This window comes from Catharus ustulatus, chromosome 4 (genome assembly GCF_009819885.2).
Source record: "Catharus ustulatus isolate bCatUst1 chromosome 4, bCatUst1.pri.v2, whole genome shotgun sequence".
NCBI lineage: Eukaryota > Metazoa > Chordata > Aves > Passeriformes > Turdidae > Catharus > Catharus ustulatus.
In genome coordinates this window covers 40,239,049-40,257,789 of record NC_046224.1, presented here as the reverse complement: position 1 = coordinate 40,257,789, position 18,741 = coordinate 40,239,049, and the positions used below count along the sequence as shown (strand labels likewise).

Here is an 18,741-nt window from a genome sequence, read left to right as displayed (position 1 = left end):
GGCATGTGCACAGTATACACCTTACCTTGTTGTAAACTGCCTTGAAGGTGATTAACAAAAGCAGCTAAGATCGTTGCCACATTCATAACTTGTGAGCATTGTGCTAGACCAAGCGTAAAAAGTTCATTCCAGCAGGCTTTTACTAATGATATGCTGTTATCCTGTCTATTAAAAAGCACAATAACTTAATAAAAACACATTTTTTTAGATTTGAAGAACACTTCATAAAACATTAATCTAATTCAATCATTGCAACCAACAACCATGTGAAGTATAATTTTTCTTTGCGTGCTAGAATTAAAACACCTGGTTTAAAGTGACTTTTGTGAAGCAATAAATTTTTGTTTGAATTACGTAAAAGAGATAGATTTCTATTACAAAAGCAAGCTGAAGTTACAGTAAACGACAACTGTCACAGTGTACTCCATCATGCTAATTTTCTTAGGATTTGGGACAATATTTATATGCATGGACAAAAAAAGATTGCACTGTTCCTGTATTGTGGATGTAGAACAGATTCAAGGTTCTATTTTTTTTTTCACTTGAAAACTGACAGGTTGGTATAATTTTTTAATTAAAGATACAGGTGAAACGGTACACGTGCGATCAAGCTTCTGAGCTTCCTAACTGCTACTTTCTGCACCCCTTTCAAGTTTGGAATAAGGTTTGAAATACAGACTTCAAAGTACAAATACCAGTCATAAGGATTTCTTTGCATTAGATTAAAATTAAATCTATCAATTCATATTCAGCCACTTCCATATTAGTAACCTAGCTTTCAGTAATGCCAAGCATCTCTAACTCACTGAGCTTAACAAAAGCTCAATACCTTAGAAAGCAAATGCCACCACAGGAGTCAAATTCAGGTACCACATTTCACAGTTTTAGCCAGTGAATATAAATAATGGAAATACAAAAGAAGTACAAGATCTATCAAAGAAGAAAAGCATATTAAAGCTAGGATTTCAACTACAAAAATACACTGGAATGGATTTTTTCAAGAATGTTGATGCAATCTTCACGAACAGTTCTGATGATTTAGTGCAATACTAAGACATCAAATGACTGGTGAACATGGACTCATCCTTAACTGGATTACAGAGAGAGAGTTTACTCAGTGCAATATTTTTCGTTGTGATCAAGTTTTTGTTATGGTAGACATGATACTGTACATGCAGCTTCTGCACGTATTTGTCACATCTTGTTCTTCTCCTTTAACATAATCAAAGGGACTGTGCTGAGCACCACTGAAAACAGGGTGTACTGGTTACTCCTCTGATACATGTGTTAGATAAACACACCATCTACAGCATCTTTATGGCTCTAGAACCAGTTCTTGAACTTGCTTAAGCAGCCTGACTAAGAGGCTGTAACCAGCTTGGTGAAGGTTTCAGTAGGAAACTCTCCTGTGAACAAAGATGCCCATGCAGGAAAATGAACTAATCAATGTCTGGCATCATTAATGACATCATTAGGTCAAAGGCAACTATCCTGCTGTGACTAAAGGAAATGTTGCCTGAGGAGGAAGCAATCTAGGTACAATTATCAATCTTCTTTATAAAACCATTACTCATCATTCTCCATTAATTTCTCTTCAGTTTAAAAGTGAAATGAGTCACCCTTCTGAAAGTCAAAATTACAGGATAGAATGTGCTCCAACTATAAAGGCTGAACTAATTTCAAACGAATCTCCACTTGAAAATAGTTTTCATTTTAAGGGCTTCAAAGGAAAACTGTGAACTTATGTTATTTATATACGGTTGCCCATGATCTTGACGGGGTCTATAAATGCTATTACAGGTGAATATTAACGCTATTACAGAAGCTTACTCCTCCATATTTTTTAAGCAGAAAAATGTAATGTGAAATATCAGATAAAAAGAGCATGTGCAGATTTTTCTTGTTAAATGTCTTCGGAGAGAGAGGTCTTCTGTACCACATTTTATTTTTAAGATGCAATTCCCATTTGTTGTTAGAATACCAATTTGTACTAATTTGCAGTGTCTCTCTGTAACAAAAACCTTTTTATAGGTTTTATTTGACATAAAGTATATGTTTATTTGCCATCCATTTTGTAATTCTGCAGGTCAACAATTTCTACCAAAATAAAACATCATATTTACCTATTTTTTCCCCCTAATTATTCTTTAATTTTATATAATACTCCTTTCTCCTGCTCCAAAACACAGGCTTAATTACACACAATACAGTGTCTTTCCTTAAAAACTGTAGACTCTTTCGTCTGAAGCATCTGAGTAATCACAAATGGTAATCACAGATCATCCTGCTTCTGACAGCTTTTCTGGAAAAGGGGACATTCCATCATTTTACAACGGAATTCTCTTTGCTGACACAGTCACAGGCTATTTTGATATTGAATTAAACAGAAACACTGCAGATGAGATCAAACTAATGTGATTTATTCACCATTTGCGTCAGAGCTGATACAGTATCTTTATTTGATGCAATTTTATTTTCATAAAATTACTTCTGAACATAACATAAATCACTTTCCATGCAGCATGGACATGGGTTTTCATTATGATCAGCAATGGCTACAAAACTGAACTTAAGAATTTTAAGTTATAAACTGAATTCTGATGGAGAAGCAGGATGTTATACAAACTGTAAAAAGAACAGTTAGAATTACCTTTTGGTCACAGAAGCCATCTAATGTTGGCAAATCTGAAATTACACAACTTCATTCTGAATGTCTGCTGAATCTAGCTAACCACTTTCTTCATGTAGGTTATTAAAGGCAAAATTATTACTAGTAATTCACCTTATATGGAAAAAAATTTTGGCAATTCAGACAGGAGCTCCTTTTCGGTGACTGCCTGATAAGCATCAGGGTGTAGCACAGAGCTATAGGTATTAAAAAGTTGATAGGAATTTCTATTTTCTCAAAATATATTTTAAGAAGCAGTAGCGTGTGGACATTCAATTGTTTTACATCTATTCCTTTTTCTTACAAAACCCAACCAAAGCCCTGAATCTGGACTCAAATTTGGAGTAGTTTTAATTCAGAAAATTTAACTTATAACTAAGATTTATAGTAGTTTTATATTTTTAGAAATCCCTGAAGAAGACAGCAAAAACCAAAAATTCAAAAGCACATATCCACAATGTAAGTGAATAGAGTAACTGAACACTTACCCCAAAGCTTGGAAAGATGGAATGGAACGTGCCCAGTGCATGGATAAGAAGAGCAACCTGGAGGCAGACTCGCAGATATAGTGAACATTAAGATAATCAGGCATAGGAGAAGGCATGGTGAGCTGCAGAAACAAAGCAGGAAGAAAAAAAAAGAAAAAAAGAAGAAAGCGTAAGACAGTTATTTTACTTTCTTCATAATATGTTTAGGAAGAAATCAGTCTTTTAGTTTCTTTTAAGTGAAAAAATAAAATTGTTCTTTAAATAAAAAAGGTATAATACCAAGACAAAATTGAATGACTGCCTTTTACGTTATTAGCCACACCATTACACACTGTATGTTATGTAACTACAAAGCAACAAAAGAGACAAAAAGTTTGACTTGTAGATAAAGATTCATGTCTGGGACAACTGGAGATGGCAAATCTCAAAACTCAACTTCTGAGACATTCTCAAAGAATAAGAGAACAATCATATGCATTAGAGAGGATCATTTGAATGATCAAAACTGGCACTGATAAGAGGGGATAAAGTTTAACCAAATGCCTGTTACAAAGTCTTCAGATCATTAAGTTTTTTGATTTGTCCATGAAAAGTAAGATGAAAAAAAACAGAAGGAATTTCTGCAAGCTTGTAAAATCAGAAATAAATCCAGAATATATGGCTAACTAACACAAACTGTACTTAAGTCAATTACTACCATGCTAAAATAGGGTATCTACACAAACAAGAAATTGACAAATACACTTAAAAGTTTCAAAATCCAGTTGCAGATTGCATCAGATCCACCCATTAACAAGTGAGAATCAGTGCATGCTGACTCTGCTTCATGCAATGAAATGCTGACTCTGCTCCATGCAAATCCTTTGTCTATGTAAATCCATTTGTATGGATTACCCAGTATTTTTAAGGGAGGAAACTATAAAATAACCAGTGAGCTAAACCACTGCAGAGTGCAGTATTTTCTCCCAAATAAAGAATTAACCAGTGAACAAAAGCAGTTCATTGACTGGAAATTAATGCCAAAACCTGAAGAAATACTTCTCCAAGAAATTAAAAATAAAATTTAGTTAGATCATAATTCTACATTACTATGTCAAAATAATTATAAGCAGGCAACAGTAAGAAAGTATTCAGTACCCTGAATGCTACATGAGCATCACTGAGTAGTGGCCCCTCTATTTCAACAATGTTCATGCTTGTTTCTCCACCAAGCAGCTGTGCACTGGTGTCAATACCTTCAGAGTTCTGGCATGCTGCGCTCTCTCCTGGGTTTAATGCTTTTGCAAGAGTATCAAATGCCCTGTAAGATCACAAACAAATAAAAAGAAAATTTCATTTTAGAGACTGTTTCAATTTAAGAGGAACCTGCACTAGTCTGAAACCTGTATGCAGAAGCAAGTTTCAAAGAGTGAGATTTGCAAAAGCAAAAGTCAGTAGCATGCTTTCCATGACATTCCACCGAACTGTGAAACAAAAATTAGCAGCAGATCCTGTTTACACTAGTTGCCAAAAAATTCACAGTTTTGACATATTGGTTGTACTGCTGAATCACAGTTTGCTTTCCAAGATCTCTTTAGTGATGTTCACTGAGAGCTCTGGCATGAGTGTTTTGAGGACATGATCATCAGACTGCTGTTACAGTCACTTAGTGCATGTATAAATTTTACAGACTTTTACTGCTATAAAGCACAAACAGAGTAAGATTTTTTTTTTGTTATGTAATGAGTTGTAGTTAGATTTTTCCACTTAATTTGAAAAGACATGTAAGAAATCACTCCCATACTTTCAATTCAATCCTTAGTAGCCTATGCTGCGTGGCATTGACTTTGCTTTCACAAGCACAAATGCTAGAGGGCAGATGTCAGGACAAGCAGATATATTACTCAATATTTTGCTGCTTGATAACACATGTTGTTTTTCTGTTCATAAACACACCTGAGAACCATAACTGGACACACCTTCAATCAAAAATATACAGACTTGATTACTGCCACAGACAGATGACATATCCTGGGAACAGCAACACTTCTACACAGTGTTGCATGAAAAACTTAAGATGATTATCAGCTTATATTAGAGCACATTCCCAATTTACAGACATGTTTATTACCACACAGTCTAAAATCACTGATTTAATGCCAAAATCTGGGCTAGAACCTCTACCTTCTCTATTCCCATACCTTCTAGCAATATAAATACACTAACACCCAAAAAAAAAAAAAGTTTGACATAACTAATGAAAATATCACAGTGAAAGAGCTGCTGACACTGCCTCAAGGCTTGGGGTGGTAAATGAAATACTTTTTGGTCCTCACTATGCCTGTCTACCTTGATGTGTATGTATGAGGATGACTGGGGCATTACATGAGTGGACTACACAGACATACTTGGGCCATCTCCTCTGTCTCTGGTATGTGCAAAGTTGGCACAAAGGAAAGGCATTCATGGTTTAGCTACAGAAACTATACTATAGACTCCTGCTGGAAGATCAGAATTTCAGGCCTTCCACAATTCACTCTTCGCAGTCTTAGGTAGAACAGGCAAACAGAGTAGCTCAGTGACAGCTGCTTTTTAAGAAACAACAGGATCTCTGCATGCTCTTCATGTGGCAGGGACAGAAATTTAAGAAAGGAACACGACTTCCCCTTTCCCCAAAAGGTAAATGTCATATGCATCTGTCACTATCCTCTATTTATTCTAGTAGAGGCTAAGGAGTCCTTTTTAAATAGTGTGGGCATGTACATTTGTTGACCATGTCTACCCATTACACTTTCTTCCCAACTCATTCTTCAATGCTGCTTTCAAAGAAATCTGCTCCCTCCTATCTTACTACTAAGTAAGCCAGCAGAAGTCAGTAGTAGGTTTGCTTCCTCATGGCTCAGTAACATGAGTCCTTTCCTACACAAAGACCCAACATGACCAATGGCTGTAAGGTAAAACACCACGGAAAAAAGAATTGAGAACAAAACTTGCCTGGGAGCTATGAAAATCTAGCCCACAGTGAGAAAACAAGGCACAATCAACATTAAAATACATGGCATTGATATCCTTATTGATATCCTTTGCTACAAACAATTTTGGTTCTCTTTTTGTCAGGCTCAGTCATCAACAGATATATAGCACTGCAGATAAACTGTAAAAAAAGAACATCATGAAGCATTAGAGGACAAGGCATGTAAAATTACAATATAGAGGAGTGGCGTGCTTGCAGCAAAAGTTGTACTCTATGTCAGCAAAAGTAAAATTGTAATTACTGCAAGCAATGAATATAATAAAATACATGAAAAGAAGGGATGGATGAAAAGTGCTCTCTGAAGTCCCTTAAACTCTTCTTCCTCAATAAACATCAGTGTCTGTTAGACCATGCTGTCATAGGGCCTGACAGGGAAATCAATGATTTAGAGAAAAAATTCAGTTTCTCTTGGAGTAACAACTTCCCTTTTACAGCAGTGTTTAACTTGAACCTCCTCACTGTACAGCTATTAGGCAACCTACTTGACAAGAGTACATTAAATCAGAGCCCTTTCAAGCTCTCTGGCTGAGAGAACCTGATGCCTTTTCATAGACCGACTTTTAAAACTGAACAGAAACCCTGAAGTTGGTAAAAATAAGCACCTGGAAGTGCCAGCAAACGAAAGATTACTACAACTCTTTGAACAGCCATAGTATTGAATGATGTCTATCAGCACATGTAACAATACTACTTACATGGCATATTCTAACATTCTTTACCTAGGAGGACCAGCAAAGGCCCAAATCAGCATCTACATGTCAGACTGACTTTCTAAGTAGTATATAAAGAAAGGAAAAAAGTAATCTGCTTGCAATTACACAAAGCAGTAGAGACCACAGGGGAAATCAGGTATTTCAGCCACTACATGCCCACCTTTTTCCCCTTAACGATTTATTCCACACACACTTCCAGAACAGCATGTAAAATGTGAATGGTGTGTAAAATAATATTGCTGGAACAGCAGTCAGAAGCTGGCATGAGATGACAGCCAAGGAAGAACATGATTGTGATTGATGGAGTAACTGTGGATGTTCTGTACATACATCTTACACATATGCTCACCACAATGGCTCAGCTGAAACCAGTGCAAGACACAAGTTTGTAAGATACTCAGTGAATGTATTAATATTGACAGCGAGAATTCTGTAACTTCTCCTGTGTAAAAGGAAAATGCTTTTTCAAACTTTTAAGCTGATTAATAGTCACAAGCACTTAACTAATCACACGGATGAGATCTCTTAAGAACAAGTTTTCCAGCATTATGCAAAGTACTAAGACTGTAGCACAAGACCTAACATACCTTAGTATGGCCAACCAAAAGGGAAGAAAATCAGCTGTAACATTTATACTGAAATTAATTTCAAGTACAAACAACTAAAAGGAATTATTTCTCTAACACAACTTTCACTTGGAAGAATCTTACAATATTTATCTTCTACATGAGCTTATGTTGATATTACTTTTAAAGCAGAGACATTTCCTACATTTTGCTGATTCAACTAATTGACTGGTTTGAATTGACAGAGACCTTCTTGAAAAGTATAGTACTTTTAAGTGTAACATGCCTTACCTTGTAACATCACTACTAGCTTGTTCTTCTTGCTTGAGTTCAGGTAATGATGCATCTCCATTACTCAAATTCTCAATCATGGATAGCTCTGTACTGCTTTGTGACATATCTTTGCATTTACTGAGATTTGCTAATGATGTCACCACATTTGCCAGTGTACTTAAATCTCCTTGACATGCTTCTACCTAAAGGGAATAGAACAGCTTTTATTTCTCAGTCAATTGGCAGCAGTTAACCTGCAAAGAAGAGCCTAACTTTCACATAAATGAAGAACTGGGCATATGCAAAGACACACTAGAAAGAAAACTGTTTTCAGTACATGGGTAATCACAATATAGCAATTAGACACTGCAGTGCGTCTAAAATATGGAATACTTTGACATTTACTTGTAAAAGCAATAGTTATCTTTTTCTTTCAGAAAGAATACTACTGATGGTAAGCAAGTCCAGAAAGATTTCACATCTCTATGCACTACTCTATCACCAGGAATATAAGACTGTTCTAGATTGTATTTTTAGTATCTTCCTTCCCCATGTAAATGAGTCAGTAGTAATAGGGTAGGAGAATGTCTGAGAAGATGGAATGCACGAAAAGTCATCTTCTGTCCCAGGGCAAAAAAAAACAGGGAGAAAGGAGGGGAAAAAAAGAGCGGGGGGGAAGAGCGGGGGGAAAGGGAAGAAAGGGAAAAAAGAAAGTACATTATTACTGACAAGTATCCTGCTGCTAACACCAGACAGAGCAAGGAAAGCAAAATGCATGAAAACAGGATGAGGTAATTTAATATCAGCTGGAAAAACACAAATGCTTCCTACTGTGCATATGTGAGGAAGTTACCACATGGCTTTAGTGGATCAGTAAGTGCAACAAAATGGAAACAAAGGAAAACTAGCCCAGAAATTGTTGATTAGATAGGTCTTATCAACTTTGCCAAAAAAACAGTGATTCAGGAGAAAAAAATCCAACCATATTTACACATGGCACTGTGATAGTGCCATGAGAAGTTTTGTGAACGCCTCACTTTATTTGTACAAAAGAGTGAGCCAAGTGTCAGGATTATCCCAACACAAAAATTAAAACACAGCCCTCTTAAGGCTCTCCAGAAATGTGAAGGAAAGGTATTTATTTTTTTATATTTTTAGCATTTTTACTGTGTGAGGTTAAGAGAATTCTTGTAAAGAGAAGGCATTTGTAACACTGTCAGATGTTTCAGAGGAGTGTTTTAAAAATTAATTCAACCAAATAGAACACCCTTCTCTCCTCACATATACAATGACAGCAATTAGCTCTACTTACTATATCAGTCATATCATCACATACCTTATCTGGAGTCATCAGCACAGTAGGCTCACTTTTTATTGCAGATGGATGAATGTTAACAAACATTCCCGATTCCAGCAAACCTGTTGATCTGACAAACAACAGCACAAGTTTTAATTCTGATTAATTTTAAAATTTAATTTACTCTTTCAGAAGACAGAGCTAGCCACTTCTGAATACAATTTACATACCTTGCTGTTTCATTGTCTGTTACAAAAGTTGGGGTTGCAGCTAATGGACTACGAAGATCTTTCCGAATGTAGATCTTTTCTGTAGAAGCTGCACAGTTTGAAGACTTTTCTCTTGACACTTCAATAGGTTTCCTCTCACACTGTACAGCTACAGAAATAATACCCAACTATTAAATCACTCCAAATTACAGAATAAGAGACATTTTTCTTTACTTAATATTTGATTTTAATAATAATTTTGAAAATAACTAAAATATATATAAAATATATCCCAAGCTAACAAGATGGATAAAAACCAGCACAATGACTTTTTGAGTTCTAAGTGAAATGATTGTAGTAAGTCTAAGACAGAACATATATAACATTTTAAAGTTACAATTAAGGGAGACATCCCCTCATTTTTAATTTGAATCAAAGTGTTAGCTTAAAGCTTCTCATTCTCTAAGTTTCACTATCTCACACTCTCACTTCCTTTGTAAAGGACTCATGGTACGTTTTTCCATAGATTGTAGATCTGTGTTGAACCCAAGTGACTTCATTCACTTAAAGAAGCTTCTCAAGTTAGGATCTCAGAGAATACAGAGGGAAAAGTACATTCACAAAGTTCAGTTCAGACCATTTAAGATCAAACCGGGCAACACCCTGACCCACAGTCACTGACTTCAGAGAAGATGTGAATTTTTAATCTGAACGACTCAGTGAAACAAGGTGGAATGAATCCAGGTTTTAGGCTACAGATGTATTACCCTGCTTTGAACATTAAAATGAAACTTACAGTATTTATTATCCCCTATGGAGAAAATGTGGAAACGTGAAAAATGTGTAACTTCAGATAAAAAATTAAAATATTTTCAAGATAGGAGTAGACTGTGACGCAATTCAAATTTTTACACTGAAAAGTATCTTAAACCCCAAATTTTGTAATATTAAGTATTGACAATGCTATTTAAGTCAGTCTGCAACCCACAAATAGTGCTTTAAAGGGTGGGATATGGAGGCAAATCTTCCTTTGTATATGCTGTGCTCTGTAGCAGGATCTCACTTTGCTGAGAAAAGGCCAAGGCTTCTTCAAGGGACAGATAACCCTCACTGAGGGATCTGCAGCCCAAGAATATGCTAAGTTTTCTTTCCTTTCCCCACCCCATTGAGGAATGAGACTTCTTATCACCAAACAATCCTCTTTCCACTCAGTATTCCCCCATAATCCAGAGATTATTTTCCTGCCTTCTGATTCCTAAGCCCAGTGATTTTGTTCTGCTTAAAAAGTCTTCTGTGGAGGGCCCTTTTCTTACTTACTGCCAGCTGAACTAGAGGGTAAAGATCCACTTTCACTGCCCCAGCTTTTTCTCCCTTTCTGAATTAATTTCCTCTGTGTTATTGATTTCTGCTGACATAAGCAGGGCTGTAAGGAGGAAAATGTCCACAGAAGTTCAAGAGGGTCAGTAAAATAAGTGCAGGATGACAGGGAGCAGAGAACAAGACCAATACTGTATGTACTGCAACACTGTCACAGTATTAGGTCTGAAGAATTTGTGTTTTGTGTGATTTTCTGTGTATTTAGTATTCTGATACTGCTGTGATATTGCAATACCACTACATCTAACATATGGAAAGTTAAAAAGGAACTCGTAATCTGCAGGAATCAGTAAGAATTGAACTTTAGATCACTACAGATCTCTGCCTCGTGAATAATTGTCTCTGCAGAGCTTTGCCAAAAGTGAACAGCAACTGTCAGTAATCTCAGCTGTGAGAAAATAAAGGAAGGTAGAGTTCAAAAAGTTTGTAGCTTAATTTATACATAAAAAAGTGGAACAAAAAAAATGCTGACGTGTTTGATATTTGTTTGATATGTAGGAGTAAGAATTATTTCACTTTCATCACATGGGATGGAGCTTATTAAGCTTTTAAGCAAACACTTAGAAGCATAATATTTCTGATACACCAAACTCATACAATTCTTTAAAAGAAAAAAATAAAATTATTTAAAAATATAACCAAGATAACAATTTGTATCTAGACAAAGCATATATTTTGCAGCATGAAGTAGCTGCCAGGTAAAGTAGTTTGCTCTCATTCAGACTTACAATCTTGTTTCATGCCAAAGGCGATGCATCTCTGCAGTCGACAGTACTGGCAGCGATTCCGGTGGTGCTTGTTAATGACGCAGTCTTTTGTTCCTCGGCAGGAATAAACTAAATTCTTCCTTATACTCCTTTTAAAGAATCCTTTGCATCCCTCACAGGTTACTGCTCCATAATGACGCCCTAGTTCCAAAATAACAGAAAGCATGACATTAATTTTACAGTAGAATATTAGTTTTTTAGACTTTACAGTTATTAAAGACTAAATATTATCTATTTTACCCAGAAAAGGAACACTTATTTTTCCCCATGGGTTGCAGATCTTAAAATATATTGGGGCTATAAAACAACGTAAAAAAGCAAGTGAATCATTTTTTAGTTCAAAGCACTTAAACAGGATTTCACAAACAGACAAGTTGCTTATTAAATTATTTCCTTATCTGTTGACAGCAGTGTTAAAAAAAGGCTAAGAAAACAGGTTAGTAAAAACACAGCAAAAAAAAAAATTAATTTATACATTTCTCTAGTAATTTTCCCCAAAGATAAGCCTCATGATTGCTCATTACAAGTTCAATTGTTGAAATTGTACAGAATAAATCTAATGGAACCATGGAAAGTGTAAATGTGGCATTTGACAGCATGAGCAATCACTTCAAAGATATATTTTCACCTTTCATTTTCCTAACACGGTAAAGGTATGTCCATAGTTCTTGCAGTAAAATACCAATGAAAGAATAATCTAGAATAGCTACAACTTCTTTTTTTTAAAAGACCAGTTCTGCAAGTTTTCTGTATAATATAAGAATTTCTATGATATACTACAAAAAGGAAGTTTTAAAGTTAATTATTTTGATTTTGCATAAAATACAAACATTACTGAAAAGGATTGATAAAGGCATGCTTGGCAGTTACAACAATTTCAATTTAGGAATCCTTGAAATATCTATGGAACATTACAAATATGAGTTAATCTAGGAGAAAACAATTTTAGATTCTTTCCTCAAGTTTCTAGAAATTCTGACAGGTTTTATAGATTCCTTTATCACAACCTTTTTATCACTACTAAAACTGGAAATTTCAAAAGCATCATATATATTAAAAGAATAATGTCTGAAACATTTTAGTGGCAGCTGGATTATGAATATTCATTCTTCAAAGTACCAGGGCTGCTTCTTCACCTACTCTTTTGATGTAGCTTCTTGGATTCCAGCTTGAAAGTGCCTGGAAAGCAGTTTTCATGGCAGTATTTGTCACATGGGAGGTTCCCCAAAACCTGCAGCTGCTCTGAGGAACATGGCATTCTCCCCAAAGTCATTACCACTGCCCAGCATTCCAAGACCAGCACAGGAGGAAAACCTCCTTGCATCTCCAGCCCCTCAAGGGATACTTCAGCCCTCCTCTGGGGAGTCAGAGAAGTTTTAAGAATTAGAACACACCAATCAGATCTTTGCCTTAAGTTTGGCAGAAATTTCCTTGAGATGGGTGAGGTCCGACAAGTATTTAGAGCTCTAGCAAATATATTTTTTATGTTAAACTTTGCCAATATTTTGGAAGAAAACAAAACTAAAAACATTTTACTTTCTAGTCAGCTTGCTTCCTGCTGAAGAGAGACCTCATAGTGGTCTGCAGGCTCCTCACAAGGAAAAATGGATGAGCAGGCACTGACCTATTCCCCTCTGGTGCCAGGACCCAAGGGAACGGCATGAAGCTGGTCAGGAAGATTTTAGGTTAGATGTTAAAGAAAAAGTTCTTTACCCAGAGGGTGGATGGACACTGGTACAGCTCCCCAGGGAAGTTGTCACAGCACCAAGCCTGACAGAGCTCAAGAAGCCTTTGGACATTGCTCTCAGACACATGGTGTGACTCTTGGGGTGTCCTGTGCAAGGGAGGGCCAGGGTTGGACTTCAGTGATCCTTGTGGGTCCCTTCCAACTTAGGATATTCTATGTTCTAGGCAAAACAACAATAAATCCTATCCATGGATACTAGAGTGCCATTTAGTGAAATGCTCCACTGCATGTATAAAAATTTATACATGTATATGCATGCAAACTGTTACACAGCTTAAGGAAAATTTTAAACTGCTTTTATAAAATTGCACCACCTTAAAAAAAATGAAGAAAAAAATAAATACCTGATGCTTTGTCTCCACATACAACACACAGATCAAACACTTTATTTAGGCCCTGTTCATTGGGGGAGTTGTCTGTTAAAATCTGAAAAAAAGTGTGAAAGATTTTAATTTTTCTTTTCTTTGCCATCTAGATATAGTAAAATATATCTCATGCTTGTGTTTTTTGTCTAAGATATGGAACTAAATCTACAAAGTACCATGTTTTCTTGATTACATCTAATAGTCTTCAGAGACACAAAGTCGCTACCTGCCATGCCACTGTGCTCCCTTTCAGGAGGGAACAAGAGTTTTACTTGTAACGCTTCTGAGAAGAATTCAAGATTTCATTTCTCTAAACATTACTCCTGCAAAATGGACTGACATTTTGAAAAACTTTTAGCATCTGCATACTTCTTTTGTTCTACAATTTGAAGTCCTTCCATAAATTAAAGCTGCACTGAAATGGGAAGTTCCACATAAGGAAGGTCTAAAGAATCAGCCCATGAGGAGAAAAAACCCGACTCAGAGAATTTATTAACTGACCTTGAACATGAAGAATAAAAATTTGTTATTAATATGATAATGAGCCACTGAAGTTAAAACAGATGATGGGAGAAAGGGTCTTGCCAAATGAGTCACTGTAAAGATAAGATGCAATAACAGAGAGGTTTTTGGCAGAAGAAACAAATGGGCATTTCAAGGGAAGGTTACAGAAGAAGAAGAAAACAGGTGAAATTGCAGATGGAAAGATAATTTGAGGGAGAAAACACAGAAGATCCCAAAGGGATGCAGGTGAACAATAAATAAATGGAAATACACTGTATTTCATGAACTTTTAAATGGACAAAGGAAATCTCTACCCATACATATCAGCAGAAAACAGAACAATTTAACTGGAGTGACAGAATACTCTGTCGCCTCTCAAACTGACCTATTTTACCCAAATGATACAATCACAACTGCAGCTTTCAATTTTTTGTACAGATCTCCTCTTTTCCTGAATTTTGCCTTTTAAGCCAGTTTCACACACTTCTCATCTCTTCAGTTGTCTTTGAAAATAATTTTTATGTGGACTACTCATATCCCACTGGTTTATATTTTTGTATGATAACACTAGGCATGCTTCAATGCCTCTCAATAAGATTGGCTTTTGCTACTGGTCCCCTATTCACAGTAATCAAATTCTTTGGAGCAAGAACCTAGGATGTCCCTTTGCAAAGAACTGTGAGTTTCAAAAACAGAAGTATTATATAATACAGAGATTCTTTCAAGCTTACACAATGTGTGGGTAGTGAATCAGTGGACTGCTTCACAGAAGAGCAAAACAAAAAAGTTTAAGGGTGTGCAGCTGAAAAGAGATTGCTTGAAAGAGGATTTCATAGTGATTCATAAACCCCCACAAAATGCTTAATAGTATCTTATAGTGCAAGAGACACCTAATTAAACACTTCTCTCAGATGGACAAATCATCTAACATATTCTTTGCACACCATACAATACTATAGGATATTATACAGACTAAAGCTTACATGGTCTATATAAATAACAATAAAGGTTGTTTAATAGCAGATATCAAATATGATGGTCTTACTGCAGACTCCAAATCAGGAGGTTCCTCAGTATCATCAGTTAATGGAAGTAAAAGGATATGCTCAGAAAGATCATTATTTACCTGGCCATCTTTTAATGTTTTTCCTTAAGCAGCTGTTTATGGTCATAATGTTTGATGTGGGACTAAATGGACTGCAGCTATCTGAATGCTGTCTGCCCTACCACTAATGCATTGCAACAGCAGCATCAACGTGTGTGGGTAAATTATACGCAGTAACTGTGCTTTAGCTGGAGCGCAGTAACCTCCTACTTCATGCTGAAGGAGGTCACATCTCCCAACTCTTCTTGCACGTTTTTGACATTATTCACACCCTATCCCTGCCAGGCTGAGGATGTGGGACAGAAAGCCTGGAAGTTGGAGGGTGGCAACTAAAGAAGCAGCACATACACTGTTCATGGGAATAAGGTGCACTGGGGACCAGTTTAGGGAATTACAATACTAGCTAGTTACAGTATCACTCAGTAAACTCAAAATCTTTAGTGTTATTTTCTCACCACCACGGAATAATGTATTTCCCTACTAATAGTCTGAGGACTGCTGAGGACTACAATTCACACAGTGGAACGGCAGTTGCAACAGTGTGCAAAAAGGAAAACAGCATAAGGAAATGTTAAGCGAGAGGGACAATGGAGGAAAGGGAATGTTTTCCAACAATACATGAAAACAGATGGAGAGTTAACGAGCAGAAATAAAGGACTGTTGGCATGTCAGAATCTGGAAATGACAGTAAAAATAACTGTATTCTTCCTAATGTCATGAGCCAACATATAAATTTTAAAAGCAAGACATGTACTTAAAAAACCTTTTTTCATAATTTTTAAGCATCCACAATGAGTCGTAGTGCAAGGAAAATTATACTTCAAAAAGGAGAACCCAGACATACTTATTTGGAAATAAAACATCTTTTCTTATGAAAAATATGAAATGAAAAATATGAAATAAAGTGGATTATCTACCTGGATGTGTTGTGCAGATATATCAGGGGATGCAAAAAACAGTTGGTTGACACCTGCAGCATCTGGAGTTGCTAGGATAACTTTTCCTGGAGTGGAATCTTGTCTGGCAAGGATCACCTTGCTTGGGGTAGAGCCATCATGATTTGTTAAGATGAACTGCTTGCCTGCTGAGCTCTGATCAAGTGCTGTAACAATCTGAATCTTCTGGCCCGTCTGCTGATCTGTGACAATCTAATAATACATTTATCTCAAATTGTTATGGTGATTTAAGTTAACTTTTTGGACCCAATCTGGGCTGGAAGAAAATGGGACTTCTGCCTTTCACATTTGAGAAGCAATGAGGGGATCATCTTCCCCTCCATCACACAAGAGTGGATTAAACTCAGGCAAAAACTTGGATTTTCACTGCATTTGAAACACATTTTAATCAAGGGTGTTTAAAGTCAAAACCTGAGATAGTATTCTATTTTTACAATTGGTGCATGCTTTTACAACACTACTGAAACTCTTGACAATTCTAACATCCAGAACACAAGGCATGTCTGTAGCTGAGTCCTAAGACTCAGCAAGTTATAAAAAATCTTAAATCTTGAATTCACTATATTCTACATGAAGTGTTCGCAGCACCTCCAAGGTCTGGTTACTTAACAAAAAACTTCTTAAAACCACAAATGCAGATGTCCAAGTGAAAAAAGTAAGCAGTAAACAGTAGGAAAAAACAATTATACTGTTGCACCTGTATGTACATTTTAGACTCCATTTTGTGGGGACCTATTTTTTTACATATGCACTTCCAAATAAAGTAAGTAAAACAGTGAATCTCTTGCCCTGTTTTTTTTTTTTAAGGAAAAACTGATTTTCATTTTATAATCAAGAACAGATCTACAGGGTGTTTTTTTCCATTTTATCCCTATTTTCAAGCACAAATACACCAGAATTTTATTAAATAACCCTCCACTTTCTGCTAACTTTGTCAAAAGGTTATAATCCTCAGAGAAAATAATCAAGATTCTGTATCTATATATTCTTTTACAAACCTCCCTTTTAGTCACTTCATTTCTCCATCAAAATGCCTACATGAAAAACTGCCTGGTTTATTCTGGAGACTAAGGAGAATTATCCTACAAAGACTGTTTCCTGCAAAGCATTTTGAATTACAAATCAAAAAAATAGCTCCTATTAACTTGTTTTTTAAACTATAGCCAAACATTTAGGTTTACCTACACACTCCCAACACTCATACTAGAGATATGAATTTTATTGTTGTTACAGATGACATTTATTTCATTGTCTAATACTTACCATAATTAGTTCCATAGTAACTGGGCTGCCCATATTAATTATATTTCCTAGGCAGAGAACCATGGCACAAAGAAACTGAACGAGGTGTAATTTCATGAGTTTTTTATCACCTTTGCTATCGCACCTTCACAACAGGTTTAACACTTCCTCTAAATGCTCAATACCCGTATATAGTTCACATTTTAAAAAGATGAGCAGTGATGATTATCCAATTTCAGCAGTTATAATGTAATGATGCCACTTTTAATATTCAGAAATCCTGAGTTTCAATACACAAAATTAATGGGTTTCCGTCAGGTGGCCTTGTGCTCTTAGCATTTTAATTGATCAAATTTCAACCTCTTTCTCTGCAAAATATGATTAAAAGCATATCTAAGAGAAAAATGCAGGTAAAATGGTAAAATTCTAAATGCTAAAGAATAAAAATTATCATGGGATTTGGGGTGTAGGGTGAGAGAATAATGCTAAACCATAACAACAATTATCAATGTGATAAACTTTCTGTTCAGTTTTTTCATATATCCCCATATCTGGGACCACAAATGGCTATACTAGACCCTTATTTCTTCTTTAAATTCCTTTATATTGGTTCTATATTCTTTAGAAGGCAAACTTCCTTGCCTCTTTCATTTCCTTCATTCCTTAATTTCCTTTTCCTTGTTCTGTTTTCCTTAATTTACAATCTTTATTTCGCCTGTGTAATTTTTGGCTATTTCAAAGTAGCTGATATTCCATTCCCCTTCTTTTCAAACATCTATTTTATTGGGATTAGGAGAAATCCAATGTATGTTACGCTCAACAGGGTGCATAGATGTACAAAAGCCAAACAGAACACTGTGCTGTTTTTTGAATTTCCAGACCTGATTTTGAAAGACACGCTTAGCTAAAATCTGTCTCCCTATCAAGTCTTAAAAGTACAACTGTGTGTACCCCAAAAATGGTATATACTCCATTTAGTTAGGTTTATACAAAGTATACTCAAAAACCAGCATGTCCCAAACAGTAAAGACAGAAACTTGAACTACAGCTGAAATTATTTTTGGGACATATATACTAAGTTACCTTTTTTCCTATTGTAGCCCAGTTGCATATCTGTAGGTAAACTTGTAGATAATAAATAGGGCTCCTGTAATTCTAGGAGGATCCCCAGGTAGTTTTCACTACACGATATAGTAGTGTTACATTCATATCCTTACAAAGCTACTCAACCTCCACAAGTGATTTCTGCAGCTGACAAGCATTTGACAGAAGGAAAAGAGAAAACAGTTTATACAATTAAGCTCGTTCAGTCTGCAGGCAACTTTTATGGCCATACACCTGCAAAACCTCCACCTACACTGCAGAGGGGACACTGAAATGTAGGCAGTTCACCATTGTACAACAACTTGCAATACCTAAATGTCAAGGTAAGAGAAAAAAAATAATCAGAG

The 18,741-nt window shown here is 35.9% G+C and overlaps 1 protein-coding gene across 6 annotated transcripts in view; it reads right to left on the bottom strand.

Annotated features, from left to right (window-relative positions):
• The window catches only part of NR2C1 (nuclear receptor subfamily 2 group C member 1), a 53,952-nt gene that overhangs the window by 16,728 nt on the left and 18,483 nt on the right, over positions 1 to 18,741 (bottom strand). For 5 of the 6 annotated variants that reach the window (XR_004417648.2, XM_033057335.1, XM_033057337.1 and 2 more), the window contains 9 exons: positions 16,010 to 16,240; positions 13,463 to 13,544; positions 11,333 to 11,512; positions 9,249 to 9,396; positions 9,058 to 9,148; positions 7,740 to 7,924; positions 4,294 to 4,456; positions 3,157 to 3,278; positions 26 to 165 (listed from right to left, as the gene is read on the bottom strand). Coding sequence is in view for 5 of the 6 variants with exons in the window: in XM_033057335.1 (XP_032913226.1) it covers positions 26 to 165; positions 3,157 to 3,278; positions 4,294 to 4,456; positions 7,740 to 7,924; positions 9,058 to 9,148; positions 9,249 to 9,396; positions 11,333 to 11,512; positions 13,463 to 13,544; positions 16,010 to 16,240 (1,342 nt within the window). In the remaining variant the exon portion in view is untranslated. The remainder of the gene's footprint in view (positions 1 to 25; positions 166 to 3,156; positions 3,279 to 4,293; positions 4,457 to 7,739; positions 7,925 to 9,057; positions 9,149 to 9,248; positions 9,397 to 11,332; positions 11,513 to 13,462; positions 13,545 to 16,009; positions 16,241 to 18,741) is intronic. The other variant, XM_033057339.1, reaches the window with a different exon arrangement.